General features: G+C 64.6%; 3 protein-coding genes across 5 annotated transcripts in view; 2 read left to right on the top strand and 1 right to left on the bottom strand.

Moving 5' to 3' along the window:
- LOC311514199 (uncharacterized protein) overlaps positions 1 to 22046 on the bottom strand; it is a gene marked incomplete at its 5' end in the record, with an annotated part of 64023 nt that overhangs the window by 39576 nt on the left and 2401 nt on the right. The window contains 14 exons of the mRNA XM_084652603.1: positions 8816 to 9008; positions 10025 to 10111; positions 10637 to 10731; positions 11090 to 11357; positions 16988 to 17149; positions 17486 to 17562; positions 17641 to 17749; positions 17826 to 18016; positions 18170 to 18309; positions 18385 to 18566; positions 18773 to 18953; positions 19923 to 20033; positions 20102 to 20232; positions 20487 to 20547. Of these exons, the coding sequence (XP_084508729.1) occupies positions 8816 to 9008; positions 10025 to 10111; positions 10637 to 10731; positions 11090 to 11357; positions 16988 to 17149; positions 17486 to 17562; positions 17641 to 17749; positions 17826 to 18016; positions 18170 to 18309; positions 18385 to 18566; positions 18773 to 18953; positions 19923 to 20033; positions 20102 to 20232; positions 20487 to 20547 (1988 nt within the window). The remainder of the gene's footprint in view (positions 1 to 8815; positions 9009 to 10024; positions 10112 to 10636; positions 10732 to 11089; positions 11358 to 16987; positions 17150 to 17485; positions 17563 to 17640; positions 17750 to 17825; positions 18017 to 18169; positions 18310 to 18384; positions 18567 to 18772; positions 18954 to 19922; positions 20034 to 20101; positions 20233 to 20486; positions 20548 to 22046) is intronic.
- On the top strand, positions 39 to 4267 carry CABP5 (calcium binding protein 5). Of its 3 annotated transcripts, none has more exons than XM_084652610.1 (6): positions 39 to 256; positions 732 to 803; positions 1405 to 1548; positions 2230 to 2339; positions 3355 to 3502; positions 3885 to 4267. In XM_084652610.1, exons 1-6 carry the CDS (start codon positions 196 to 198, stop codon positions 3908 to 3910), a joined length of 561 nt encoding a protein of 186 aa, XP_084508736.1. In that variant the 5' UTR covers positions 39 to 195; the 3' UTR covers positions 3911 to 4267. The 3 variants fall into 3 exon arrangements, with proteins under 3 accessions (XP_084508736.1, XP_084508737.1, XP_084508738.1); XM_084652611.1 differs by having other exon boundaries at positions 40 to 256; positions 735 to 803; XM_084652612.1 differs by having other exon boundaries at positions 42 to 427; positions 773 to 803.
- On the top strand, positions 6458 to 8876 carry LOC311514221 (uncharacterized protein; the record flags this gene model as incomplete). The annotated part of the gene is made up of 6 exons (XM_084652645.1): positions 6458 to 6496; positions 6712 to 6778; positions 6850 to 7344; positions 7998 to 8116; positions 8194 to 8361; positions 8535 to 8876. The coding sequence occupies 6 exons, from the start codon at positions 6458 to 6460 to the stop codon at positions 8754 to 8756; spliced, it is 1110 nt and encodes a 369-aa protein (XP_084508771.1). The 3' UTR covers positions 8757 to 8876.

Genomic DNA, 22046 nt, shown 5'->3' with positions numbered 1-22046 from the left:
TCACCTTTCAGTGTGATATTATATTACACTCCTAACGCCACTCCTCTCCACCCCACCAAGTCCTTGAGGGCTGGGAGTGAACCCAGGAGTCCTGGCTCTCAGCCCTCCCTGCTCTAACCACCAGACCCCACTCCCCTCCCAGAGCCGGGAGTGAACCCAGGAGCCCGGGCTCCCAGCCCTTGTGCCAGCTAGCAGATGTTGGCAGGGCGGATTTATTCAGCAGCTGTCCTGGTTGGGATGGTGATAGGTCGTGGGGGTGAGGATAATCCCCTGACGTGGGAGCAACTATAAACCCCCACCCCAGCCTGGCACAGCCGCCCCCTCCTCTAGCCACGGCTCTGGCTCCGGGGCGGCAGCCGGCACCATGCAGAACGCCCTGGGGCCCGCCTGCATCTTCCTGCGCAAGGGCATCGCCGAGAAGCATGGGGTCAGACACCTGGTTCTCTGTGAGGGGAGCAGGGGGGCTGGGAGCCAGGACGCCTGGGTTCTCTCCCCAGCTCTGGGAGGGGAGTGGGGGCTGGTGGGTTAGAGCTGGGTGGGTGCGGGGAGCCAGGACACCTGGGTTCTCTCCCCGGCTCTGTGAGGGGAATGGGGGACTGGTGGGTTAGATCTGGGAGATGGGGAGCCAGGACTCCTGGGTTCTTTCCCCGGCTCTGGGAGGGGAGTGGGGCCTGGTGGGTTAGAGCTGGGGGAGGAGGCCGAGAGTCCGGACACCTGGGTTCTCTCCCCAGCAGGACCGGGCTGGGTCCCTGAGTGTGTCTCTTTATTCCAGCACCGGGAGCTGGGAGCAGACGAAATTGAAGGTAAGACGCCCATGGGAGGGGAGTGGGATCTAGCGATTAAAGCAGGGAAGGAGGGGTGGGGCTGTGAGCCCGGACGCCTGGGTTCTCATTGCAGCGCAAAGGGGAGAGGGGTCTAGTAGGTCGGTACACAGGTGCCGGGACGCAGGAGCTCCCCGTACTAGCCCCAACCCCAGAGGAACACAGGTGCTGCAGGAATCCCAGGTCTCCTGGGTTCTGGGCTGCGGTGGGGAGCGGGCAGCACTCCTGGGTTCTCCCCCCCAGGGGCTCAGGGCGGCTGGTTCCCCCCCACGGAGCGGGCTCAGCATGGCAGGGGGGACTCAGCAAGGCAGGTTCCCCCCAATGGAGGGGGCTCAGGACAGTGGGTTCCCCCCCACAGAGGGGGCTCAGCACAGTGCTCAGGGTGGCAGGTTCCCCCCCATGGAGGGGGCTCAGCCCAGCGGGGGGGCTCAGCCTGGCAGGTTCCCCCCCGGGGGCTCAGGGTGGCGGATTCCCCCCCACGGAGGGGGCTCAGCACAGCAGGGGGGCTCAGGATGGCAGGGTCCCCCCCATGTAGGGGGCTCAGCCCGGCGGGGGGGCTCAGCCCGGCGGGTTCCCTCGGCAGAGCTGCGCGAGGCCTTCGCGGAGTTCGACAAGGACAAGGACGGGCTGATCGGCTGCAAGGACCTGGGCACCCTGATGCGCTCCATGGGCTACATGCCCACCGAGATGGAGCTCATCGAGCTCTCCCAGCAGATCAACATGAACCGTGAGCCAGGGGCTGCCCAGGGGATGTGGGCGGGGCTCCGAGCAGGGGGGGGCCCAGGGGATGGGGGCGGGGCTCCGAGCAGGGGGGTGCCCGGGAGGGGGCGGGGCTCCAAGCAGGGGGGGGCCTAGGGGATGGGGGCGGGGCTCCAAGCAGGGGGGGGCCTAGGGGATGGGGGCGGGGCTCTGAGCAGGGGGGTGCCCGGGAGGGGGCGGGGCTCCGAGCAGGGGGGGGCCTAGGGGATGGGGGCGGGGCTCTGAGCAGGGGGGTGCCCGGGAGGGGGCGGGGCTCTGAGCAGGGGGGGGCCCAGGGGATGGGGGCGGGGCTCCGAGCAGGGGGGGGCCTAGGGGTTGGGGGCGGGGCTCCGAGCAGGGCGGGGCTCTGAGCAGGGGGGTGCCTGGGAGGGGGCGGGGCTCCGAGCAGGGCGGGGCTCTGAGCAGGGGGGGGCCTAGGGGATGGGGGCAGGGCTCTGAGCAGGGGGTGCCCGGGAGGGGGCAGGGCTCCGAGCAGGGGGGGGCCTAGGGGATGGGGGCGGGGCTCTGAGCAGGGGGTGCCCGGGAGGGGGCGGGGCTCCGAGCAGGGGGGGGCCTAGGGGATGGGGGCGGGGCTCTGAGCAGGGGGTGCCCAGGAGGGGGCGGGGCTCCTAGCAGGGCACCCCCGTCTGACACCAGCCTCCCGTTGCAGTGGGGGGCCGGGTGGATTTCAAAGACTTCGTGGAGCTGATGACACCCAAGCTGCTGGCCGAGACTGCTGGGATGATTGGGCTGCAGGAGATGAGGGACGCCTTCAAGGAGGTGAGGGAGAGAGAACCCAGGTGCCCGGGCTCCCAGCCCCCGGCTCTAAGCCCCCTCTGTCATGGAGTCCCTGGGCGATGCTCTGGACCTGCTCCCTCCGGAGCCGGGCAGGACTCTGGGGCCGTCTCCTCTCGGGGAGCAGCCTGTCTGCAGGACACACAGCTCCCCCGGCTCCACCTTCCTGGGTCTGACCTCGGAGCCTCCAGCCTCCTCTGCCCCTCCGGGCGCTTCCCACAGCGAGTCCGCCCAGGCAGGGTTCTGGGGAAGCCAGAGGGTCCTGCCCCCCAACTCCACAGTCAGACGGGACTCTCAGCCCGCCGGGGAAACAGGAGGTTTATTAGACGACAGGAACATGGTCTAACACAGAGCTTGTAGGTGCAGAGAACGGGACCCCTCAGCTGGGTCCATTTTGGGGGGCAGTGAGCCAGACAACCCCGTCTGCCCTTCACTCCATGTCCCAGCCAGCCCCAAACTGAAACTTCCTCCAGCCCCTCCTCCTCTGGGCTTTGTCCCTTTCCCGGGCCAGGAGGTCACCGGATTCCTTTGTTCTCCAACCCTTCAGCTCTCACCTTGCAGGGGAGAAGGGCCCAGGCCATCAGGTGCCAGGAAACAGGGTGTCGGCCATTCTCTGTGTCCAGACCCCTGCACACACCGGCCCTCTAGGGCTCTGCAATGATCATACACCCTTACCCCACCCCCTAGAGACTTAGGAAATGCCTAGGGGAAACTGAGGCACCCCCCACACTATTCAGAGGAAACATTAAGAACAGTCCCACTTCATCACACCCTCCCAGGGCCAGGAGAGAACCCAGGCGTCCGGGCTCCCAGCCCCTGGCTCTAACCCCCCTCCCAGGGCCAAGCGAGAACCCAGGCGTCCGGGCTTCCAGCCCCCAGCTCTAACCCTCCTCCCAGAGCTGGTATAGAACCCAGGCATCCTGACTTCCAGCCCCCACCCACCTGAGCCGGGGATAGGACCCAGGAGTCCTGACGGCTGCTCCCCCCCGCCCCCCCGCAGTTTGACACCAACGGGGACGGGGAGATCACACTGGACGAGCTGCAGCTGGCCATGCAGCGTCTCATGGGCGAGCGGCTCACCCTGCGCGAGATCAGCGACGTGGTCAAGGAGGCCGACATCAACGGGGACGGGACCGTCGACTTCGAGGGTGCGTGGGGCGCCCGGGGGGATTGTGGGTAATCTGCCCCCCTGGCTGGGACCTGAGCCGTCCCCCATGGGGGCTGAAGGGACAGGGCCGTATCCTACACCCTGTGGGCTGGGGCGCCTGGCAAGGGACTGTGGGTAATGTGCCGCCCGGCCAGAGCCCACGTGGCCAGCGTGGGTCAGGCCCCATGGCCCTGGCAGGGATGTGGGCTGGCGTTGGAGGGTCATGGCCTGCCAGCTCTAAGAGGGGTCTGTGGGTAAACTGTGTGTGACTTGGCGTGAGTGGCGCAGGTCTTCCTGGGGGCTGGGATCCCCTGGGGGGCGGCTCCATGGGGCTGGGATCCCCCACCCCAGGCATCAGTACTAATGGGGTCTTTCCCCTGCAGAGTTCGTGAAGATGATGTCACGCTGAGGGGACTGAGCCGCCCCGAGATCAGAGACTGACCTTGGCGGGGGGTCGAGCCCCAACTGGCTGTCGAGACACCACCACGAGTGACCCCCAAATCACTGCCTCCAGTCCCCCCCACCCTCCCTACCAACTATCCCCCGACCCTTCCATGCCTTCCCCCACACCATGTCCCCCCAGACCTCCAGCCCCCCCCATCGCTCGCACACCTCCCCCTGCACTCCCCACGGCCCTTCCCTTCCTGTCCCTCTCCTCTGCCCCACGGCTCTCTGGATCCCACCATCCCCCCAGCTCTCCTCCCCAGGCCCTTCCATCACAGACACGCAGCCCTTGTGTACAATAAAAGCCGTGCGTTGAACCCAGGCACCCGAGGGAGGCTTTCTTGGCCAAGGGATCACGCTTACAACCCGGCAGCGGGACCCGGGGGGGCCAGCCAGAGCGCAGGGCGAAGGGCTTAGAGATGATAATCACAGCCCGTGGGGACAACATATGGATGGGAATAACCGGCTTAGCGTGGGTAGCTGGGGGGGCAGGGCTGGGCTGGCAGGGGCTGCGGGTCGGGAGGGAGGGGCACCGGCAGGGCTGGGGGGCAAGGCTGGGCTGGCAGGGGGCTGCGGGTCGGGAGGGAGGGGCACCGGCAGGGCTGGGGGGCAAGGCTGGGGTAGCAGCGGCTGCGGGTCGGGAGGGAGGGGCACCGGCAGGGCTGGGGGGCAGGGCTGGGCTGGCAGGAGCTGCGGGTCGGGAGGGAGGGGCACCGGCAGGGCTGGGGGGCAGGGCTGGGCTGGCAGGAGCTGCGGGTCGGGAGGGAGGGGCACCGGCAGGGCTGGGGGGCAAGGCTGGGCTGGCAGGAGCTGCGGGTCGGGAGGGAGGGGCACCGGCAGGGCTGGGGGGCAAGGCTGGGCTGGCAGGGGGCTGCGGGTCGGGAGGGAGGGGCACCGGCAGGGCTGGGGGGCAGGGCTGGGGTAGCAGCGGCTGCGGGTCGGGAGGGAGGGGCACCGGCAGGGCTGGGGGGCAGGGCTGGGCTGGCAGGAGCTGCGGGTCGGGAGGGAGGGGCACCGGCAGGGCTGGGGGGCAAAGCTGGGCTGGCAGGGGGCTGCGGGTCGGGAGGGAGGGGCACCGGCAGGGCTGGGGGGCAGGGCTGGGCTGGCAGGAGCTGCGGGTCGGGAGGGAGGGGCACCGGCAGGGCTGGGGGGCAAGGCTGGGCTGGCAGGGGGCTGCGGGTCGGGAGGGAGGGGCACCGGCAGGGCTGGGGGGCAGGGCTGGGGTAGCAGCGGCTGCGGGTCGGGAGGGAGGGGCACTGGCAGGGCTCGGGGGCAGGGCTGGGCTAGCAGGGGCTGCGGGTCGGAAGGGAGGGGCACCGGCATGGGGGTCCCGTCCCCCTGTCCTCCCCAGGCGAAGCTGTCTGTCATTAGAGGGTGAGATTAAATTGCAGCTTCAGCTCCAATCCTGGGAGTTTTTAATCCGGAAATATCGTTAAATGAAACGAGCAGCCGAGCTGGATAATCCCCCCGACGCCCTGGGATTGCTCCCCGCACCTGGGTGGCCTGGGGCTGAGGGGGCTGGAAGGCTGAGATCGGGGCGGTGGGAGGGTCCGTGTATCTGTGGCACTGCAGGAAGATGGACGTACCCGCAGCCCCCTGTCAGCCCGATCTCGCTCCCCAGGGGTCCGCGCCGCGCCCGGCCCGAGGGGGCCCCCGATCTCGCTCCCCGGGGGTCTGTGCCGCGCCCGGCCCGAGGGGGCCCCCGATCTCGCTCCCCGGGGGTCCGCACCGCACCCGGCCCGAGGGGGCCCCCGATCTCGCTCCCCGGGGGTCCGCACCGCACCCGGCCCGATGGGGCCCCCGGTCTCGCTCCCCGGGGGTCCGCGCCGCGCCCGGCCCGAGGGGGCCCCCGATCTCGCTCCATCCCCAGTGACGTGAGCAGTGGGATCCAATGCCCTGTGGCGGAGTTAAGGCCCTTGGGCTGAAGGGTCAGTTCACCCCAGGGCCCGGGCTGGGCTGCTGGCTCAGATTCAGGCCCCGATCCCCGGTGCTCTCACACCCGCTGGCCCTGCTCCCCAAGGCAGACCACGGAGGCTGGGACCCTGCAGAAGCAGGTAGCACGTAGGACAGTGGGGGCCCCCCATACACCGTGTGTCTCCCACTGTGAGTCCTGGAGAGAAGTGGGGGGAAGTGCTGGGAACTTCAGTGCAGGTCTGTGACCCAGGACTCCTGGGTTCTTTCCTGGGCCAGGGCCTGGAGGGCTAGAGCAGGGGGCCTGGGAGCCGGGACTCCTGGGTCCCAAGTGGCTCCCTGTGATGTTGTCAGAGGGTGGGCTCCAGCCGCTCGTTAGCGCTGATTGCAGCAGGGTGTGGCTGGGCAGTGCCGGGGGAGGGGCTATATCAGTCCCCTGTGGAGGCCAAGCAGGGAGCTAGGAAGCAGGGGAGGGGGTTTCCCTGGGGTGCAGGGTATCTTGCTCTGCTGGGTGCCTAGGCCCCCCCCGGGTGAGCTCTCTGCACTGCTGCCCCAGCCAGGCGGGTCCCTCCTCTCCCTGGGCCGACCTGCCCCCTCAGCCATGGGCGAGTCCCCTGTGCGGGTGGAGGTGCTGACCCAGGTAAGGGGGAGGGCTTTGGGGGGTGACCTGTGCTGGGGAAGGAAGTGGTGATCCCTGAGGGGAGAGTGTCTGGAGAAGGGGTGACCCCTGGGCTGGGGGACCCCTGAGGATGCACAGCTGTGTCTGGGGCAGAAAGGCTCTGGACTGTGGGTGGGTGACCTCTATGGGGGTGACCCTAGGTGCTGGTGCCCCTCTAACCCCTCTCTTCCCCCCAGCTGCAGCACCACGGCATCCCCGCGGAGCAGATCACCTACCCTCGCGTCACTCTCTCCGCACCCTGGCGTCTCTGCGTCCGGCATAGCTCCCCGCAAGACCCCGCCGGGGCCCGGGTCACCCTGCTCGACCTGTGTGAGCCCCACGGCCCAGCCACCCGCAGCTGGCCCCTGCACCAGGCCCAGGGCGCCCTGGCCCACCCCAGCCAGCCCCTGCTGGCCCTACGAGGTACAGGAGGTCTCGAGGGGGCAGTGGGGCCAGACCCCCAGGCCAGGGAAGAGGGAGGGAGGGGTGTTCCGGGCTGACTGGTAATGGCATCCGCTCCCCATGGAGGTCCTGGCCTGACCCTCAGCCCCATGTCCTCACTGCACAACAATGGGGGTCCTCACCTCACCTCCCCCCTGGCTCAATTGACCCGCGTGGGGCTGGGCCCCGGGGCTCTGCCCCGTCTCGGCCCCGGGGCTCTGACCCGCCTGGGCCCCCAGCGGGCCGTGTGGCACAGGTGTTCGACGTGGCACAGCGCTGCCTGCGCTGGCAGTGGACGTTTGCCCACCCCCTGGAGTTCTGGGCGTGGCTGGAGCCCGAGACGCTGGCGCTGGTGACGGAGGAGGAGGTGTTCCACTGGGCCCTCAGCCGTGAGCACGCTGCCGGGCACCCCCCGCTGGGGAGCTGCTGGGCGCCCTGGGAGGAGGGTGGGCTGGTCAATGGGGGGGCTAGCCTGGGGGCCTTGTGGGGGGGGGGCTGGTTGGCATGGTTGGGGGGCAGGCAGGGGGTGCCACAGGAAGGGGGGGCTGGTGGGCGCGGGGGGGTTGGCACAGGGGGTGCTGTGGGAAGGGGGGGCTGGTTGGCACGGGGGTGCCACGGGAAGGGGGAAGCTGGTTGGTGTGGGGGGGGGTTGGACAGGGGGTGTTGTGGGAAGTGGGGGCTGGTCAGCGTGGGGGGGGTTGGACAGGGGGTGCTGTGGGAAGGGGGGGCTGCTTGGCATGGGGGTGCCACGGGAAGGTGGGAGCTGGTTGGTGTGGGGGGGTTGGACAGGAGGTGCCGTGGGAAGGGGGGCTGGTTGGCACGGGGGTGCCACGGGAAGGGGGAAGCTGGTCGGCGTGGGGGGGGGTTGGCACAGGGGTGCCGTGGGAAGGGGGGGCTGGTCAGCGTGGGGGGGTTGGCACGGGGGTGCCGTGGGAAGGGGGGGCTGGTTGGTGTGGGGGGGTCGGGCGGGGGAAGGGCTGTGGGGGTGGGCGGAGGGCTCTCTCAGCTCCTAACTGGAGCCTCTACCCCCCTGGGCCGGCAGGCCCGAAGCCGCGGCACCAGTTCCGGCGCCATGAGCAGCTGCGGCGCACGGAGGTGGTGGGCTACCGGCGGGACGCCAGCGGGCTCTGGCTGGCGCTGTCCACCCTGGGCCTGGACCAGGTAAGGGCCTCCCCTCGCTTGCCGCCCCCAGGATCCCCGCGGCCCCTCTGCCCGGCTGACCCCGCCTCTCTCCCCAGAAGGGCCAGGTGATGGGGCTGACCCAGCTGCACTGGCGGGGGGGGCGGCTCTCCCAGGTCATCGAGGCCCAGGCGGTGGGGCTGCCCCGGCACAGCTTCTCCAGGAACCCCCACCCCTCCTCCGCCCTGCTGGCCGCCGTCCGGCACGGCACGGAGCGCAACGGGCAGGTGCGTGGCAGGCTGGGGCGGGAGTGGAGGGGGGCTGGCTCCCGGAGGGTGTGGGTGGTGCCTGGGGTGGGCGGGAGTGGAAAGGTGGGGCGGGCGGGGGGCAGGCAGGTGACAGACGGGGTCTGGGGAAGGGCTGCATCCGTCTGACCCCCCTCCGCCCCGCTCTCTCTCAGTTCCACGTGGTGGAGCTGGGCCCCCACCAGCCAGGGAACGCTGCCCTGCTCAGTGCCCGATCCAGCCTGGCCTTCAAGGGTGCCCAGCCCGGGGACTTCCCCAGCGCCGTGCAGGTGAGCAGGGTGTGGGGTGGGTCCCTGGGAGGGAAGGGAGGCTCTCTGGGGGTAGGTGGGTTGCTGGGGGTGCCTGCCAGCAGTGTGGGGCTCTCTGCGCGTGCGTGACCCCAGACCCTCCCCTCCCCGCAGTTTGCCCCGCGGCTGGGCCTGGCACTGGTGCTCACCAAGCACGCCCTGCTCTTCCTGGCCGACGTGGAGACCGCCCAGCCCCTGCACCGCGTCCAGCTGGCCTGGGACATCGTCTTCGCCACGGTGCCCGACCCCCCCCGGCACGGCCTCGTGGGGGTGTGCCGCAGCGGCAAGGTCAGCCGGGGGGCAGCCTGCCCTGGGGGGGAGGGGTCCTGCCTTGGGGTGTGGCTGTGATGGGGGCACAGGTGGGGAGGTGAGTGCCTGGGGGTGTGGCAGAACCACCCAGCTCCAGCCCCTGACAGCCCCTCTCTCCTTCCCTGCCCCCCTCTGCAGGTGCTGTCCGTCTCGCTGTGCCCAGACCCACTCCTGCAGCTGCTGTCGCGCCGCCCTGCCAGCCTCTATCTCACCCAGCGCCTGCTGCAGCTGGTGGGGCGGGCGCCGGGCCTGTGCAAAGTCAGCCCCCCAGCTGAGCCAGCCATGCCAGGGGGCCAGCCCAGACTGCAAGCCGGGGGGCTGGGGAGCAGGTGCTGGCAGGGCAGGGCAGGGGGGCTCTGTCAATAGTGTAACTCGTACTGTGCAGGGGTGGGAGGTGTCTGGCGCTGAGCTATGAAAGCAGGGGCCGGCCTGAGTCTCCCGTCAGCCCCAGGGCCTGGGAAAGGGAGGAGTCGGCCCGAGGTTCCCATCAGTGGGGATGAGGATGTGGTGGGGATGATTGGCACCTGTCTTGGGGGGCTGGGGTAGGAGACCCTCTCTGCAGCTCTCCTGTTACTGACTGGGGGGCCCCCCCAGCTGCAATGTCCCTGCATCCTCCTCGGTTTTACAATAAACGGAAGAAGCAGGAGCCCTGGGCTGAGGCTGACCCCCAGCATCCAGCTGTGTGGGGGATGGGAGGGTGGGGATGTGTCTCTGGCTGGGAGTCCTTGGCCGGGGGCTCTGGCTAGATGCTGGGGGCGTGGGGGGGGTGCCCTCTCATTGCACACAGCCCCCGGCTCTGGCCAGGCTATTTATTAGTGAACGAGGGGGTGGCAGATCTTGGCCATCTATCTCTTAGAGGGAGGCCCAAGCCCCCTTCCTCCTGCACCCCAGCTGTCCTGGTGCAGGGGCACGGTGCCACTCTCAGCTGCTGCGTGGGGCCAAGCTGTCCTCTTCTGCCGAGCTGCCCTAGACGGGGGAGCTGGGGTTAGTGGAGGGTGGCAGGGCAGGGGGAAGGTCCCCTTGCTGGGTGAGAGGGGCAGTGTCCCTACCTGCTCTGCTCTCTGCCCGCCGGCCGCCTGGCCCTGGCATCTCCCGTGCCCTTCAGCTCGTCGATGATCTCCTGCAGCAGGTCCAGCCTGGGGAGTAGGGGCGGGTTAGCAGGGAGGTAGGAGTGGTCCAGCCCCCCCCACAGGGTGTTCCCCACAGCTGCTGCAGCAAGTAGTGGCCGGCTCTCTCAAGCCACCCCCCTCCCCCCACGTTACACCCACTCTCCAGCCCCAGCACCCCTCACCTCCCTGCTACCTGCATGCCTCAGCCTGCAGCTGGGGCTGCTGGGTAAAACGTGGACCTGAGCCAAGGTCAAGCATGTGCACCCAATAGGGTGCTGCTCCCCATAACGTGTGCTCTAGGGTGGTTCTCCTTGGGGGACTGCAGCAGAGGCTGCTGGGTAAAATGCTGAGGGGAGCGCTGGCCTCTGCTTCCCACCCAATGCAGGGCTCCCTGGCCACTCACGACTGCAGGGTGCCAAAGGAGCTGTCCAGGGCGGGTTCATGGGCTGGCTTGGAGCATCCCAGGCCCTGCAGACAGACAAGGGGGGGGAGTCTGTGATGGTGGCAGACCTGGGGGGGGTTGTGGGGGGGCCCCTCTCCTCTCTCCCTTACCTGCTGCTGCTCCTGCGTTCGTACCCAGGCAGAGAAATCGATGAGGGTCTGCAGGGGACGACCCTCGGGCCCCGCACTGGCCCTGCTGTGCTCACCTGAGGAGGAGGGACCCGGTCAGTGTGGGACTCTGCCCTGGCCCGTGGGGGCTGCAGGAGTCAGTGGGGGAGGAGGGGCCCCAAATGGCGGGAGGGCGGGTGCTGGGCAGGCCTGGCAGGGGGAGGGTTAATAGCCATGGGGTGGGGGGCCAGCACTGCTGGGCAGGCACTGTGCTGCTCCTTAGTGCTGTCAGCCAGGCACCCCGGGATCCCAAAGTTGGCAGCGAGAGCAGCATGGCTGGGGCTCCGGGAGGGGGGCTGCCTGCTACCCACCATCCACAAAGCTCGGTGGAGCCCAGCCAGGGGAGACCCACCTGCTGTGCTCTAGTTGGGGGAGGCTGGGAGAAGTGTGACTCACCTGCTGGGGCCATGCGTGGCCGGCCAGACCCTTGCAGGGCCCCCAGGCTGCAGCATGCCTGTGGGGCCCCTGCTTGGCCAGCCCCACGCCTGCCGCAGCAGGGCCGGGCCGGGAGCGCCCCCTGGAGGCTGACGAAGTCCTGCAGGGCCTGGATGCCAGAGGCAAAGCGGCGCTCCAGGGTTTCCAGCGAAGCTTGGGCTTGATCGAGCAGGCAGGCCGAGGCCTGGAGGCTACTCACACAGGGCAGGGCTGGGGACCGGGCCGGCTCCTATGGGTAACACAGCCGGCGTTAGATGCTGGGGATAGGGGTGTAAAATCTGACGTCCTGACAAACTCAGTTAATACACTTTACCTACCCCTTAACGTTACCAGTTAGCTATCCCCTCAATGTTAACATATCTTTTCTCCTGTTGTAAGAGCACCCCAGCTCACAACTTCATTACAACCATTTGTAACTAACACACACATCAAGCCTCTTTACGCTTGTTTTCCCCAACACCCACAGCTTTATGCACCACAGAGGTAGGTTTATTGGCTGAGGTACCAGGCAGGTCATGGGTAAGCCTTACAACTGGCTTGTACCTCCCTGTGACGAAGTGGGAATATTCTTAATTTTCTCTCTGAACACTGTGTGGGTACCTCAGTTTCCCCCCATGCCTTTCTTAAGTAGCCAGGTGGTGAGATCAGGAGGTGTGATTGTTGTAGAGCCCTAGAGGGTCAGTGTGATGATGTTGGCACAGAAACTGACCGACACCCTGTCTCCTGGCCACTGATGGCCTGGGCCCCTCCTCTGCAAAGGTGCCAACGGAAGGTGTTGGAGAACAAAGAGATCAGGTGGCTTCCTGGCGCGAGAGAGAGAGAGAGCGCGCGCCAGGCTGGAGAGTTTCAGTTTGGAGCTGGCTGGGGAAAGCAAGGGAGGCCCAGACCTGGGGTCTGGCCTCCCTGGCTCCAAGATGGACCCCAGCTGAGGGGTCCTGTTCTCTGCACCTACAAGCTCTGTGTTAGACCATGTTCCTGTTGTCTAATAAACCTTCTGTTTTACGGGCTGGCTGAGAGTCCCGTCTGACTGCGGAGTTGGGGGGCAGGACTCTCTGGCTTCCCCAGGAGCCCCGCCTGGGTGGACTCGCTGTGGGAAGCGCACGGAGGGGCAGAGGACGCTGAATGCTCTGCGGTCAGACCCAGGAAGGTGGAAGCCGGGTTAGCTGTGTGTCCTGCAGACAGGCTGCTCACAGAAAGGAGACTTCCCCAGAGTCCTGACTGGCTTAGTAGGGAGCAGTTCCAGACCATCGCCCGGGGACCCCGTGACACTCCCCTTCCTTGGACATCACTTCCCCCTCTGCAGCGATATCTGCCATTGGGGGCTGTAGTGGGGCCTCACAGAGTAGCCTGATTCTAGGCCCTGGGTAGTTGATAAAAGTCGTTAAACCCCAATCATCAGATTCGTCACCAGAGACACTCTCCCCTTCATGTCTCTGTTCCGTCACAGCCAGACCATCCTCGTTCTGTGGAACCGCCGGATTGCTACTAGCAGAGTTAGTGGCCATATCTCTCCCAGGCTCTCTTCCAAGGAAACGTACCAACTACCCAATAGTCAACAAGTGTGACTACTACTGTCACAGGTTGTGAAATCTCTCCTTCCTTCTTCTCTCTGGAGCGTATGTATGGGAATCCCAGGTAGTTTCAGAACAACCTGATAGAGTTCTGATTTCCAGCTGTCTCCTGGCTTGTTCTTCCATTTTACTCCTGAGTTCCTTATCAAAACCCGGTCACTTGGGAATAGTTCTCGCTCTCTTATGCACCGGTCACATCAGGTCTTATTCTGTGTAGCAGTCTTCACTGCTGCATCCATAGCCAGTCAATAGGCGTTCCTCCTGTTCTTGCTTTAATTTCTTTACACATTGAAGGCATCAGGGCCCCCTCCATCCGGAGTCACTCCCAAACACATGTCCACAGGTAGTCTCGCTTCCCTCCCAAACGTCAGACAATGAGGGGAGAATCCAGGAGCATCCTTCCTGGCCCACTTATAAGTGTGTCTAGCTGTGAAACATGTTGGCTCCATTTCTGCTTTTCTATTGACCTGAGAGGCCCGAGCATGTTCAAAAGCGCCCTAGTGAAACGTTCTGGCTGGGGTCTCCTTGTGGTGATATGGTGAGGGCCGGGATTTCTTTGCCTCAATTAGTTGTAGTAATTCCTTGATAAGTTTAGTTGCAAAGTCACACCCCAGATCAGAGTGAACTCTGGAAGGCCAACAGAAGTGCACAAAGTGTTTGTCCAATACTATCTTGGCTACAGTGGGAGCGTGCTGATCTGTCACGGGGACTGCTTGTGCTTACTGAGTGAAATGATCTGTTACCACTAATACGCTAGTGTTCCCTTCGTTCTCAGGGTCGAGGAACACACGAGATCCAGAGGTCCCTTGCTTTGGAGGTTAACTGGGCACATGGTTTGGGTAACATCTTCCAAGCTCAACAGCTGGCACCGTTCTTACCACTATTCCTCTATAACCCTCGCTAATCTGGGCCAATAGAACCTTCTATTCACCCTCCCAAGTGTCCGGTCTGCCCCAAAGTGCCCTCCTCCATCATGCAAGGACTTCAGCACCAGGTGATGATAATGGTGATGAAGTGAGTCACTCGTCTCTTGATAGAACAGGCCTCCTTTCCCCCCCAGAGCCCAGGCACAGGGCCCCCTTCCCCCCAGGGCTCAGCCGCTGGGGCCCTCCGGCCCAGACACCCACATCCCTCCCCGCCAGTGTCCAGCCACAGGGCCCCCCCTTGCCCAGACATCAACCCCCAGAGCCCAGGGATCCAGAGGGAGAAACAGCCTGATACTTCGTCCCAGGCTTGCACGGAGTTTCCTGCGTGCCGTCCTCTTCTCCCAGGGCATGCTGGGAACTGCAGCTGCCAGGACCCCTTTAGCTCCCTCCCCGTCCCCCCAGCAGTGTCTTCTAGGTGCGAGCGGAGCTCTGTCAGGTCCAGCAGCACCTAGTGATGGCTAGCAGCCCTGCTGCCCATTTCTGCATATTCCCCCAGGAGTAGGAGATGCAGACGCAGACCGAGATGGGGTTAGATGCTGGGGCGATGCAGGCCGGAGAGACGCAGACACAGACGGGGTTAGATGCCGGGGTGATGCAGGCCGGAGAGATGCAGACACAGACGGGGTTAGATGCCGGGGTGATGCAGGCCGGAGAGACGCAGACACAGACGGGGTTAGATGCCGGGGTGATGCAGGCCGGGGAGACGCAGACACAGACGGGGTTAGATGCCGGGGTGATGCAGGCCGGGGAGACGCAGACACAGACGGGGCGAGATGCCGGGGGTGCAGGCCGGGGAGACGCAGACACAGACGGGGCGAGATGCCGGGGGTTCAGGCCGGGGAGACGCAGACACAGACGGGGCGAGATGCCGGGGGTGCAGGCCGGGGAGACGCAGACACAGACGGGGCGAGATGCCGGGGGTGCAGGCCGGGGAGACGCAGACACAGACGGGGTTAGATGCCGGGGTGATGCAGGCCAGAGAGACGCAGACACAGACGGGGTTAGATGCCGGGGTGATGCAGGCCGGGGAGACGCAGACACAGACGGGGCGAGATGCCGGGGGTGCAGGCCGGGGAGACGCAGACACAGACGGGGCGAGATGATGTGACGAAGTGGGACTGTTCTTAATGTTTCCTCTGAATAGTGTGGGGGTGCCTCAGTTTCCCCTAGGCAGTTCTTAAGTATCCAGGTGGTGGGGTAAGGGTGTATGATCATTGCAGAGCCCTAGAGGGCCGGTGTGTGCAGGAGTCTGGACACAGAGAATGGCCGACACCCTGTTTCCTGGCCACTGATGGCCTGGGCCCTTCCCCCCTGCGAGGTGAGAGCTAAAGGGTTGGAGAACAAAGGAATCAGGTGACCACCTGGCCCGGGAAAGGAACAAAGCCCAGAGGAGGAGGGGCTGGAGGGAGTTTCAGTTTGGGGCTGGCTGGGACATGGAGTGAAGTGCAGACGTGGTTGTCTGGCTCACTGCCCCCCCCCCCCCAAAATGGACCCAGCTGAGGGGTCCCGTTCTCTGCACCTGCAAGCTCTGTTTTAGACCATGTTCCTGTCATCTAATAAACCTTCTGTTTTCCTGGCTGGCTGAGAGTCCCGTCTGACTGCGAAGTTGGGGTGCAGGACCCTCTGGCTTCCCCAGGAGCCCTGTCTGAGTGGACTCGCTGGGGGAAGCGCACGGAGGGGCAGAGGATGCTGAATGCTCCGAGGTCAGACCCAGGAAGGTGGAAGCTGTGTGAGCTGTGTGTCCTGAAGACAGGCTGCTCACAGAAAGGCGACTGCCCCAGAGTCCTGACTGGCTTCATGGGGAGCAGTTCCAGAGCATCGCCCAGGGACTCCGTGACAGATGCCGGGGGTGCAGGCCGGGGAGACGCAGACACAGACGGGGCGAGATGCCGGAGGTGCAGGCCGGGGAGACGCAGACACAGATGGGGCGAGATGCCGGAGGTGCAGGCCGGGGAGACGCAGACACAGACGGGGCGAGATGCCGGGGGTGCAGGCCGGGGAGACGCAGACACAGACGGGGCGAGATGCCGGGGGTTCAGGCCGGGGAGACGCAGACACAGACGGGGCGAGATGCCGGGGGTGCAGGCCGGGGAGACGCAGACACAGACGGGGCGAGATGCCGGGGGTGCAGGCCGGGGAGACGCAGACACAGACGGGGCGAGATGATGTGACGAAGTGGGACTGTTCTTAATGTTTCCTCTGAATAGTGTGGGGGTGCCTCAGTTTCCCCTAGGCAGTTCTTAAGTATCCAGGTGGTGGGGTAAGGGTGTATGATCATTGCAGAGCCCTAGAGGGCCGGTGTGTGCAGGAGTCTGGACACAGAGAATGGCCGACACCCTGTTTCCTGGCAACTGATGGCCTGGGCCCTTCCCCCCTGCGAGGTGAGAGCTAAAGGGTTGGAGAACAAAGGAATCAGGTGACCACCTGGCCCGGGAAAGGAACAAAGCCCAGAGGAGGAGGGGCTGGAGGGAGTTTCAGTTTGGGGCTGGCTGGGACATGGAGTGAAGTGCAGACGTGGTTGTCTGGCTCACTGCCCCCCCCCCAAAATGGACCCAGCTGAGGGGTCCCGTTCTCTGCACCTGCAAGCTCTGTTTTAGACCATGTTCCTGTCGTCTAATAAACCTTCTGTTTTCCTGGCTGGCTGAGAGTCCCGTCTGACTGCGAAGTTGGGGTGCAGGACCCTCTGGCTTCCCCAGGAGCCCCGCCTGAGCGGACTCGCTGGGGGAAGCACACGGAGGGGCAGAGGATGCTGAATGCTCCGAGGTCAGACCCAGGAAGGTGGAAGCTGTGTGAGCTGTGTGTCCTGAAGACAGGCTGCTCACAGAAAGGCGACTGCCCCAGAGTCCTGACTGGCTTCATGGGGAGCAGTTCCAGAGCATCGCCCAGGGACTCCGTGACAGATGCCGGGGGTGCAGGCCGGGGAGACGCAGACACAGACGGGGCGAGATGCCGGAGGTGCAGGCCGGGGAGACGCAGACACAGATGGGGCGAGATGCCGGGGGTGCAGGCCGGGGAGACGCAAACACAGACGGGGCGAGATGCCGGAGGTGCAGGCCGGGGAGACGCAGACACAGACGGGGCGAGATGCCGGGGGTGCAGGCCAGGGAGACGCAGACACAGACGGGGCGAGATGCCGGGGGTGCAGGCCGGGGAGACGCAGACACAGACGGGGCGAGATGCCGGAGGTGCAGGCCGGGGAGACGCAGACACAGATGGGGCGAGATGCCGGGGGTGCAGGCCGGGGAGACGCAGACACAGACGGGGCGAGATGCCGGGGGTGCAGGCTGGGGAGACGCAGACACAGACGGGTTAGATACCAGGAGAGGTGGGGTGAGCAGGGCAGGGGGCACAGACCCACGTACCGTGGTGCTGGAGCCTGGGCTGCCACTCTCCCAGCCCCTTGACTCCTCCTGGCTGCTGCTGTCCACCTCCAAGCTGCTGTCTGAGGCTTCTCTGGCCTGGCTCACATGGGGGGTGGGCTGCCCCTTGCTCTGCAGCCCGTGCACTGGGCTGCCCCTGCCCGGCTGGGGGGGAAGCAGGGGGCATTGCTGAGAAAGGGGCTGGGGTGCGGGAGTGAATCCCGCCCCATCCCCCACCTCTTTACCTTGTTCCTTGGACCTTACCCCCTCATTCCCCCACTCTGCCCCTGGTGCTTGTGCCCATCCCTTTCGCCCTGCACTTACCAACCCCTGGTAGCTGGGCGCTGGAGCCCACCCTGTGATTTCCACCCAGCCATTCTCACCCCCATCCCTGGACCCTGCGCACACCCCATTCATCCTAACCTGCTGATCCCTGCCCCACCCCCTTGTGATCCCCAATGGCACCTGGTGCTGTCCCGGGTTCCTACCCCACCCCCTTACCTCAGCCCATCGGTCTGTGTTGCCATCGGCTGCTGCCCGCTCTGGGCTGCCATCCCCTACCTCATAGTAGAGTGGTTCTGGGGAGCAGAAGGGTGGGGGTGAGGGCCTGGAGTCAGTACACCCTGTCCACCCCACCTGCACCCCATGGCTCTCACCTGTAGGGGCTGCAGGGAGGCACTCCAGGGGGGTCCAAGCCTCTCCTGCCCATACGCACAGCCTCCTGGGAGACAGGGACAGTGTGCCGCCTGGCCGCCCTGTGGCCTTCTGGGAAGGGGATGGACAGGTCTGTTAGATCCTGGCGGGTGGAGCAGGGTGGGGGATCCCCCCAGGGCCCTGTTACCTGCAGGGCCTTGCGCAGGATGTAGCGAATGTCAGGCAGCGAGCCACAGCGTTCCCGCTCCCGGAAGGCCAGTCCAGCCCTCACCACCTCATAGCAGGGTGGGGGCACACAGGCATCAGGGGCCAGAGCCCGCCCTGCCTGCACCCACTGCCGCACAGCCGCACCCTCCGCCCCGTACCAGGGCACGGCACCTGGAACATAGAGCAGCTGGGTTAGCTCTGTGCCGGGGGGCCGGCCCCACTCCCCTGCCCATCACCTCCCAGGGGCCGGTGCCTGGAACACAGAGCGGCTGGGTTAGACTGATGGCGAGGGTCCAGCCCCACTCCGCCTAGCCAGGCGCTGACCTGTGAAGATCTCCTGGGTGACGGCACAGAAACTGTATAGGTCGGAGGTCGTGGAGGCTGGGCGGTCACGGATCACCTCTGGGGGCAGCCAGTTATAGAGCTCGGGGGGTGGTGCGGGGTCCCGAGGCCCAGTCTCAGCCCTGAAAACCAAGAGAGAGAGACATCAGGGCGGGGTTCTCCGAGGGTCCCCCAGGCCTCATCCTGACAGGACTCACCGTGGCTGCATGTACTCCAGGCTGCCGAGTTTGGCCAGGCCGGGGCGCACCAGCTGGACGGCGTGAGAGGTGAGAGCACGATGCACATACCCCTGCCCATGCAGGAACAGCAGCGCCTCACACAGCTGCAGCAGCAGACGCAAGGCAGCCAGGCAGGAGGGGGGTACAGGGGGGCAGGGTGCCTGCAGCAGGAGACACAGCATGAGTGGGGAGCCCCTTGCCCCCCCATGTTCCCATCCCACCTCCTTGCACAAACAGCCCGTCACACTGGCACCAGGCTGGCTCCCCTCCTAGTGCAGACAGCATCTCACCTTGCCCCAGGCCAGCTCCCCTTCTGGCTCAGGGCCCAGTAGACAGAGCCCCTCACCCTGGCCCCAGGCCCGCTCACCTCTTGGTGCAGGGCCCAGTAGAGGGAGCCCCTCACCCTGGCCCCAGGCCCGCTCACCTCTTGGTGCAGGGCCCAGTAGAGGGAGCCCATCTCCACCCTCTCGAACACCAGACGCACCTCATGCAAGTCCAGGGAAGGGCTCACAGCCAGGAGCAGCAGCAGCTGGGGGTGGTGCAGACGGCTACAAGGAAGAGGGCAGCTTATTGGGGTGTAGCCCAGTGCAGGGCCCCCCACGGGGAAAAGGGGGGTTGTACCAGCCATACAGCCGCTCCCGCTAACAGGAGGGGCCCCCATGGGGACGGGGCAGCAATCACTAATGGGGGGAGGGGGGTCCACAGGGCAGAGGGATTCGGAGGGGAAGGGCCCCCCAGGACCGGGATGCCCGTGTGAAGAAGCGGGACTGTTCTTAATGTTTCCTCTGAATAGTGTGGGGGTGCCTCAGTTTCCCCTAGGCATTTCCTAAGTCTCTAGGCGGTGGGGTAAGGGTGTATGATCATTGCAGAGCCCTAGAGGGCAGGTGTGTGCAGGGGTCTGGACACAGAGAATGGCCGACACCCTGTTTCCTGGCACCTGATGGCCTGGGCCCTTCCCCCCTGCAAGGTGAGAGCTAAAGGGTTGGAGAACAAAGGAATCCGGTGACCTCCTGGCCCAGGACAGGGTCAAAGCCCGGAGGAGGAGGGGCTGGGGGGAGTTTCAGTTTGGGGCTGGCTGGGACATGGAGTGAAGGGCAGACGGGGTTGTCTGGCTCACTGCCCCCCTCAAAATGGACCCAGCTGAGGGGTCCTGTTCTCTGCACCTACAAGCTCTGTGTTAGACCATGTTCCTGTCGTCTAATAAACCTTCTGTTTTCCCGGCTGGCTGAGAGTCACGTCTGACTGCGGAGTTGGGAGGCAGGACCCTCTGGCTTCCCCAGGACCCCGCCTGGGCAGACTCACTGTGGGAAGCGCACGGAGGGGCAGAGGATGCTGAATGCTCTGCGGTCAGACCCAGGAAGGTGGAAGCCGGGTGAGCTGTGTGTCCTGCAGACAGGCTGCTCACAGAGAGGAGACGGCCCCGGAGTCCTGCCTGGCTTCGTGGGGAGCAGTTCCAGAGCATCGCCCGGGGACGCCGTGACAGCCCGGGGCAGAGGGATTCGGGGGGGGGGTGCTACCTGCAGTGCTGTTGCTCTGCCACCAGCAAGTCCATGGGGCCGTGGGGCCTGCTGCCGGGGGGCTCTGGTTTCAGCCCTCGCACAGTGACGAACTGTCCCTTCCACAGGCAGCTGGTGGTAGAAAGGTGGGGTCAGCATCAGGGATCACCCTCCCACACACCCCATTCCCCCACTCTTACTTGCTCATGAGTGTGTAGGGCCCATTCTCATAGCTCCGGTCTGGCTCGGCCTGGGCCGGCAGCAGCTCATCCGGGTCTGCGATGGGGGTGACAGAGGCAAAACTGGGGCGCAGGGGGCCACTGGGGCACAGCTGTGTAGGGGGTACACAAGGGTGATCAGATGGGAGTACTCCCCATGGAGATCGGGTTACCCCCCATCCGGCCATACCAACCAAGCCCTAAACCTTTGAGCATCACACTGCCCTCACACCAGCCATTCAAAGACCCCGCCTACATGGGAACACCGCATCCCCCGGTCCCTTCAGGGACCCCTGCTACCAGGGAATGCCCCCTCCACCGATCCAAACAGAGACCCCTGTTTACCTGAAACCATCCCCCTGCTTACCTGGCCAAACCCCACCACAGGTCCCCTGCCGCTCCAACCTGTCCCAGAGCTGTCCAGAAACCTGTGGGGCAGGCTGAAAGTTAAACTTTTACCCACTAACCCCCTGCCCTGCCCTCCCCACCCCATTTTGGCACTTCACTGTGGCGGAGAGAGGAGGGGAGCATCTCTAAATAGCAGGGCCTGGAGTCACACGGGGTCTCAGAGACAGACACTACATGTTATAACCAGCCCCCGCCCCTGTGCTGCCCTCTTGAGGCTGGTTTCAGAGGGGTAGCCGTGTTAGTCTGTATCAGCAAAAACGAGGAGTCCTTGTGGCACCTTAGAGACTAACACATTTATTTGGGCATAAGCTTTCGTGGGCTAAAACCCACTTCATCGGATGCATGGAGTGGAACATACAGCAGGGAGGTATAAATCCACAGCATATGAAAAGATGGGAGTTGCCTTACCAAGTGGGGGTTCAGTACTAACGAGCCAATTCAATTAAGGTGGAAGTGGGCTAGTCTCAACAGTTGACAAGAACGGATGGAAGTCACTTTTGTGATGCTAATGAGGCCCATGTAATCAAGGTGGCCCATTTCAAACAGTTAACAAGAAGGTTAACAAAGCTCACAAACCGGGTAGAATTAGTGGGGGAAGCAAAAGTGGATGGGAATCTGGGAGGCAGTGACCATGAGTTGGTTGAGTTCAGGATCCTGACGCAGGGAAGAAAGGTAAGCAGCAGGATACGGACCCTGGACTTCAGGAAACAGACTTCGACTCCCTCAGGGAACGGATGGCCAGGATCCCCTGGGGGACTAACTTGAAGGGGAAAGGAGTCCAGGAGAGCTGGCTGTATTTCAAGGAATCCCTGTTGAGGTTACAGGGACAAACCATCCCAATGAGTCGAAAGAATAGTAAATATGGCAGGCGACCAGCTTGCCTTAATGGTGAAATCCTAGCGGATCTTAAACATAAAAAAGAAGCTTACAAGAAATAGAAGGTTGGACATATGACCAGGGAAGAGTATAAAAATATTGCTCGGGCATATAGGAATGTTATCAGGAGGGCCAAATCGCACCTGGAGCTGCAGCTAGCCAGAGATGTCAAGAGTAACAAGAAAGGTTTCTTCAGGTATGTTGGCAACAAGAAGAAAGCCAAGGAATGTGTGGGCCCCTTACTGAATGAGGGAGGCAACCTAGTGACAGAGGATGTGGAAAAAGCTAATGTACTCAATGCTTTTTTTGCCTCTGTTTTCACAAACAAGGTCAGCTCCCAGACTGCTGCGCTGGGCATCACAAAATGGGGAAGAGATGGCCAGCCCTCTGTGGAGATAGAGGTGGTTAGGGACTATTTAGAAAAGCTGGACGTGCACAAGTCCATGGGGCCGGACGAGTTGCATCCGAGAGTGCTGAAGGAATTGGCGGCTGTGATTGCAGAGCCATTGGCCATTATCTTTGAAAACTCGTGGCGAACCGGGGAAGTCCCGGATGACTGGAAAAAGGCTAATGTAGTGCCAATCTTTAAAAAAGGGAAGGAGGAGGATCCTGGGAACTACAGGCCAGTCAGCCTCACTTCAGT

Source organism: Lepidochelys olivacea (assembly GCF_965140295.1).
Source record: "Lepidochelys olivacea isolate rLepOli2 genome assembly, contig: Scaffold_29, whole genome shotgun sequence".
In the NCBI taxonomy this organism is placed as follows: domain Eukaryota; kingdom Metazoa; phylum Chordata; order Testudines; family Cheloniidae; genus Lepidochelys; species Lepidochelys olivacea.
This window is presented reverse-complemented; position numbering and strand designations above follow the sequence as displayed.

What these genes read in the sequence shown, in the direction of transcription:
- CABP5 (XM_084652610.1), top strand. Translation starts at nt 196, where the DNA reads ATGTTGGCAGGGCGGATTTATTCAGCAGCTGTCCTGGTTGGGATGGTG. An exon ending in TGAGGGACGCCTTCAAGGAG is followed by an intron (nt 2,340 to 3,354) that starts GTGAGGGAGAGA and finishes GCCCCCCCGCAG; the next exon opens with TTTGACACCAACGGGGACGG. An exon ending in CGGGACCGTCGACTTCGAGG is followed by an intron (nt 3,503 to 3,884) that starts GTGCGTGGGGCG and finishes TTTCCCCTGCAG; the next exon opens with AGTTCGTGAAGATGATGTCA.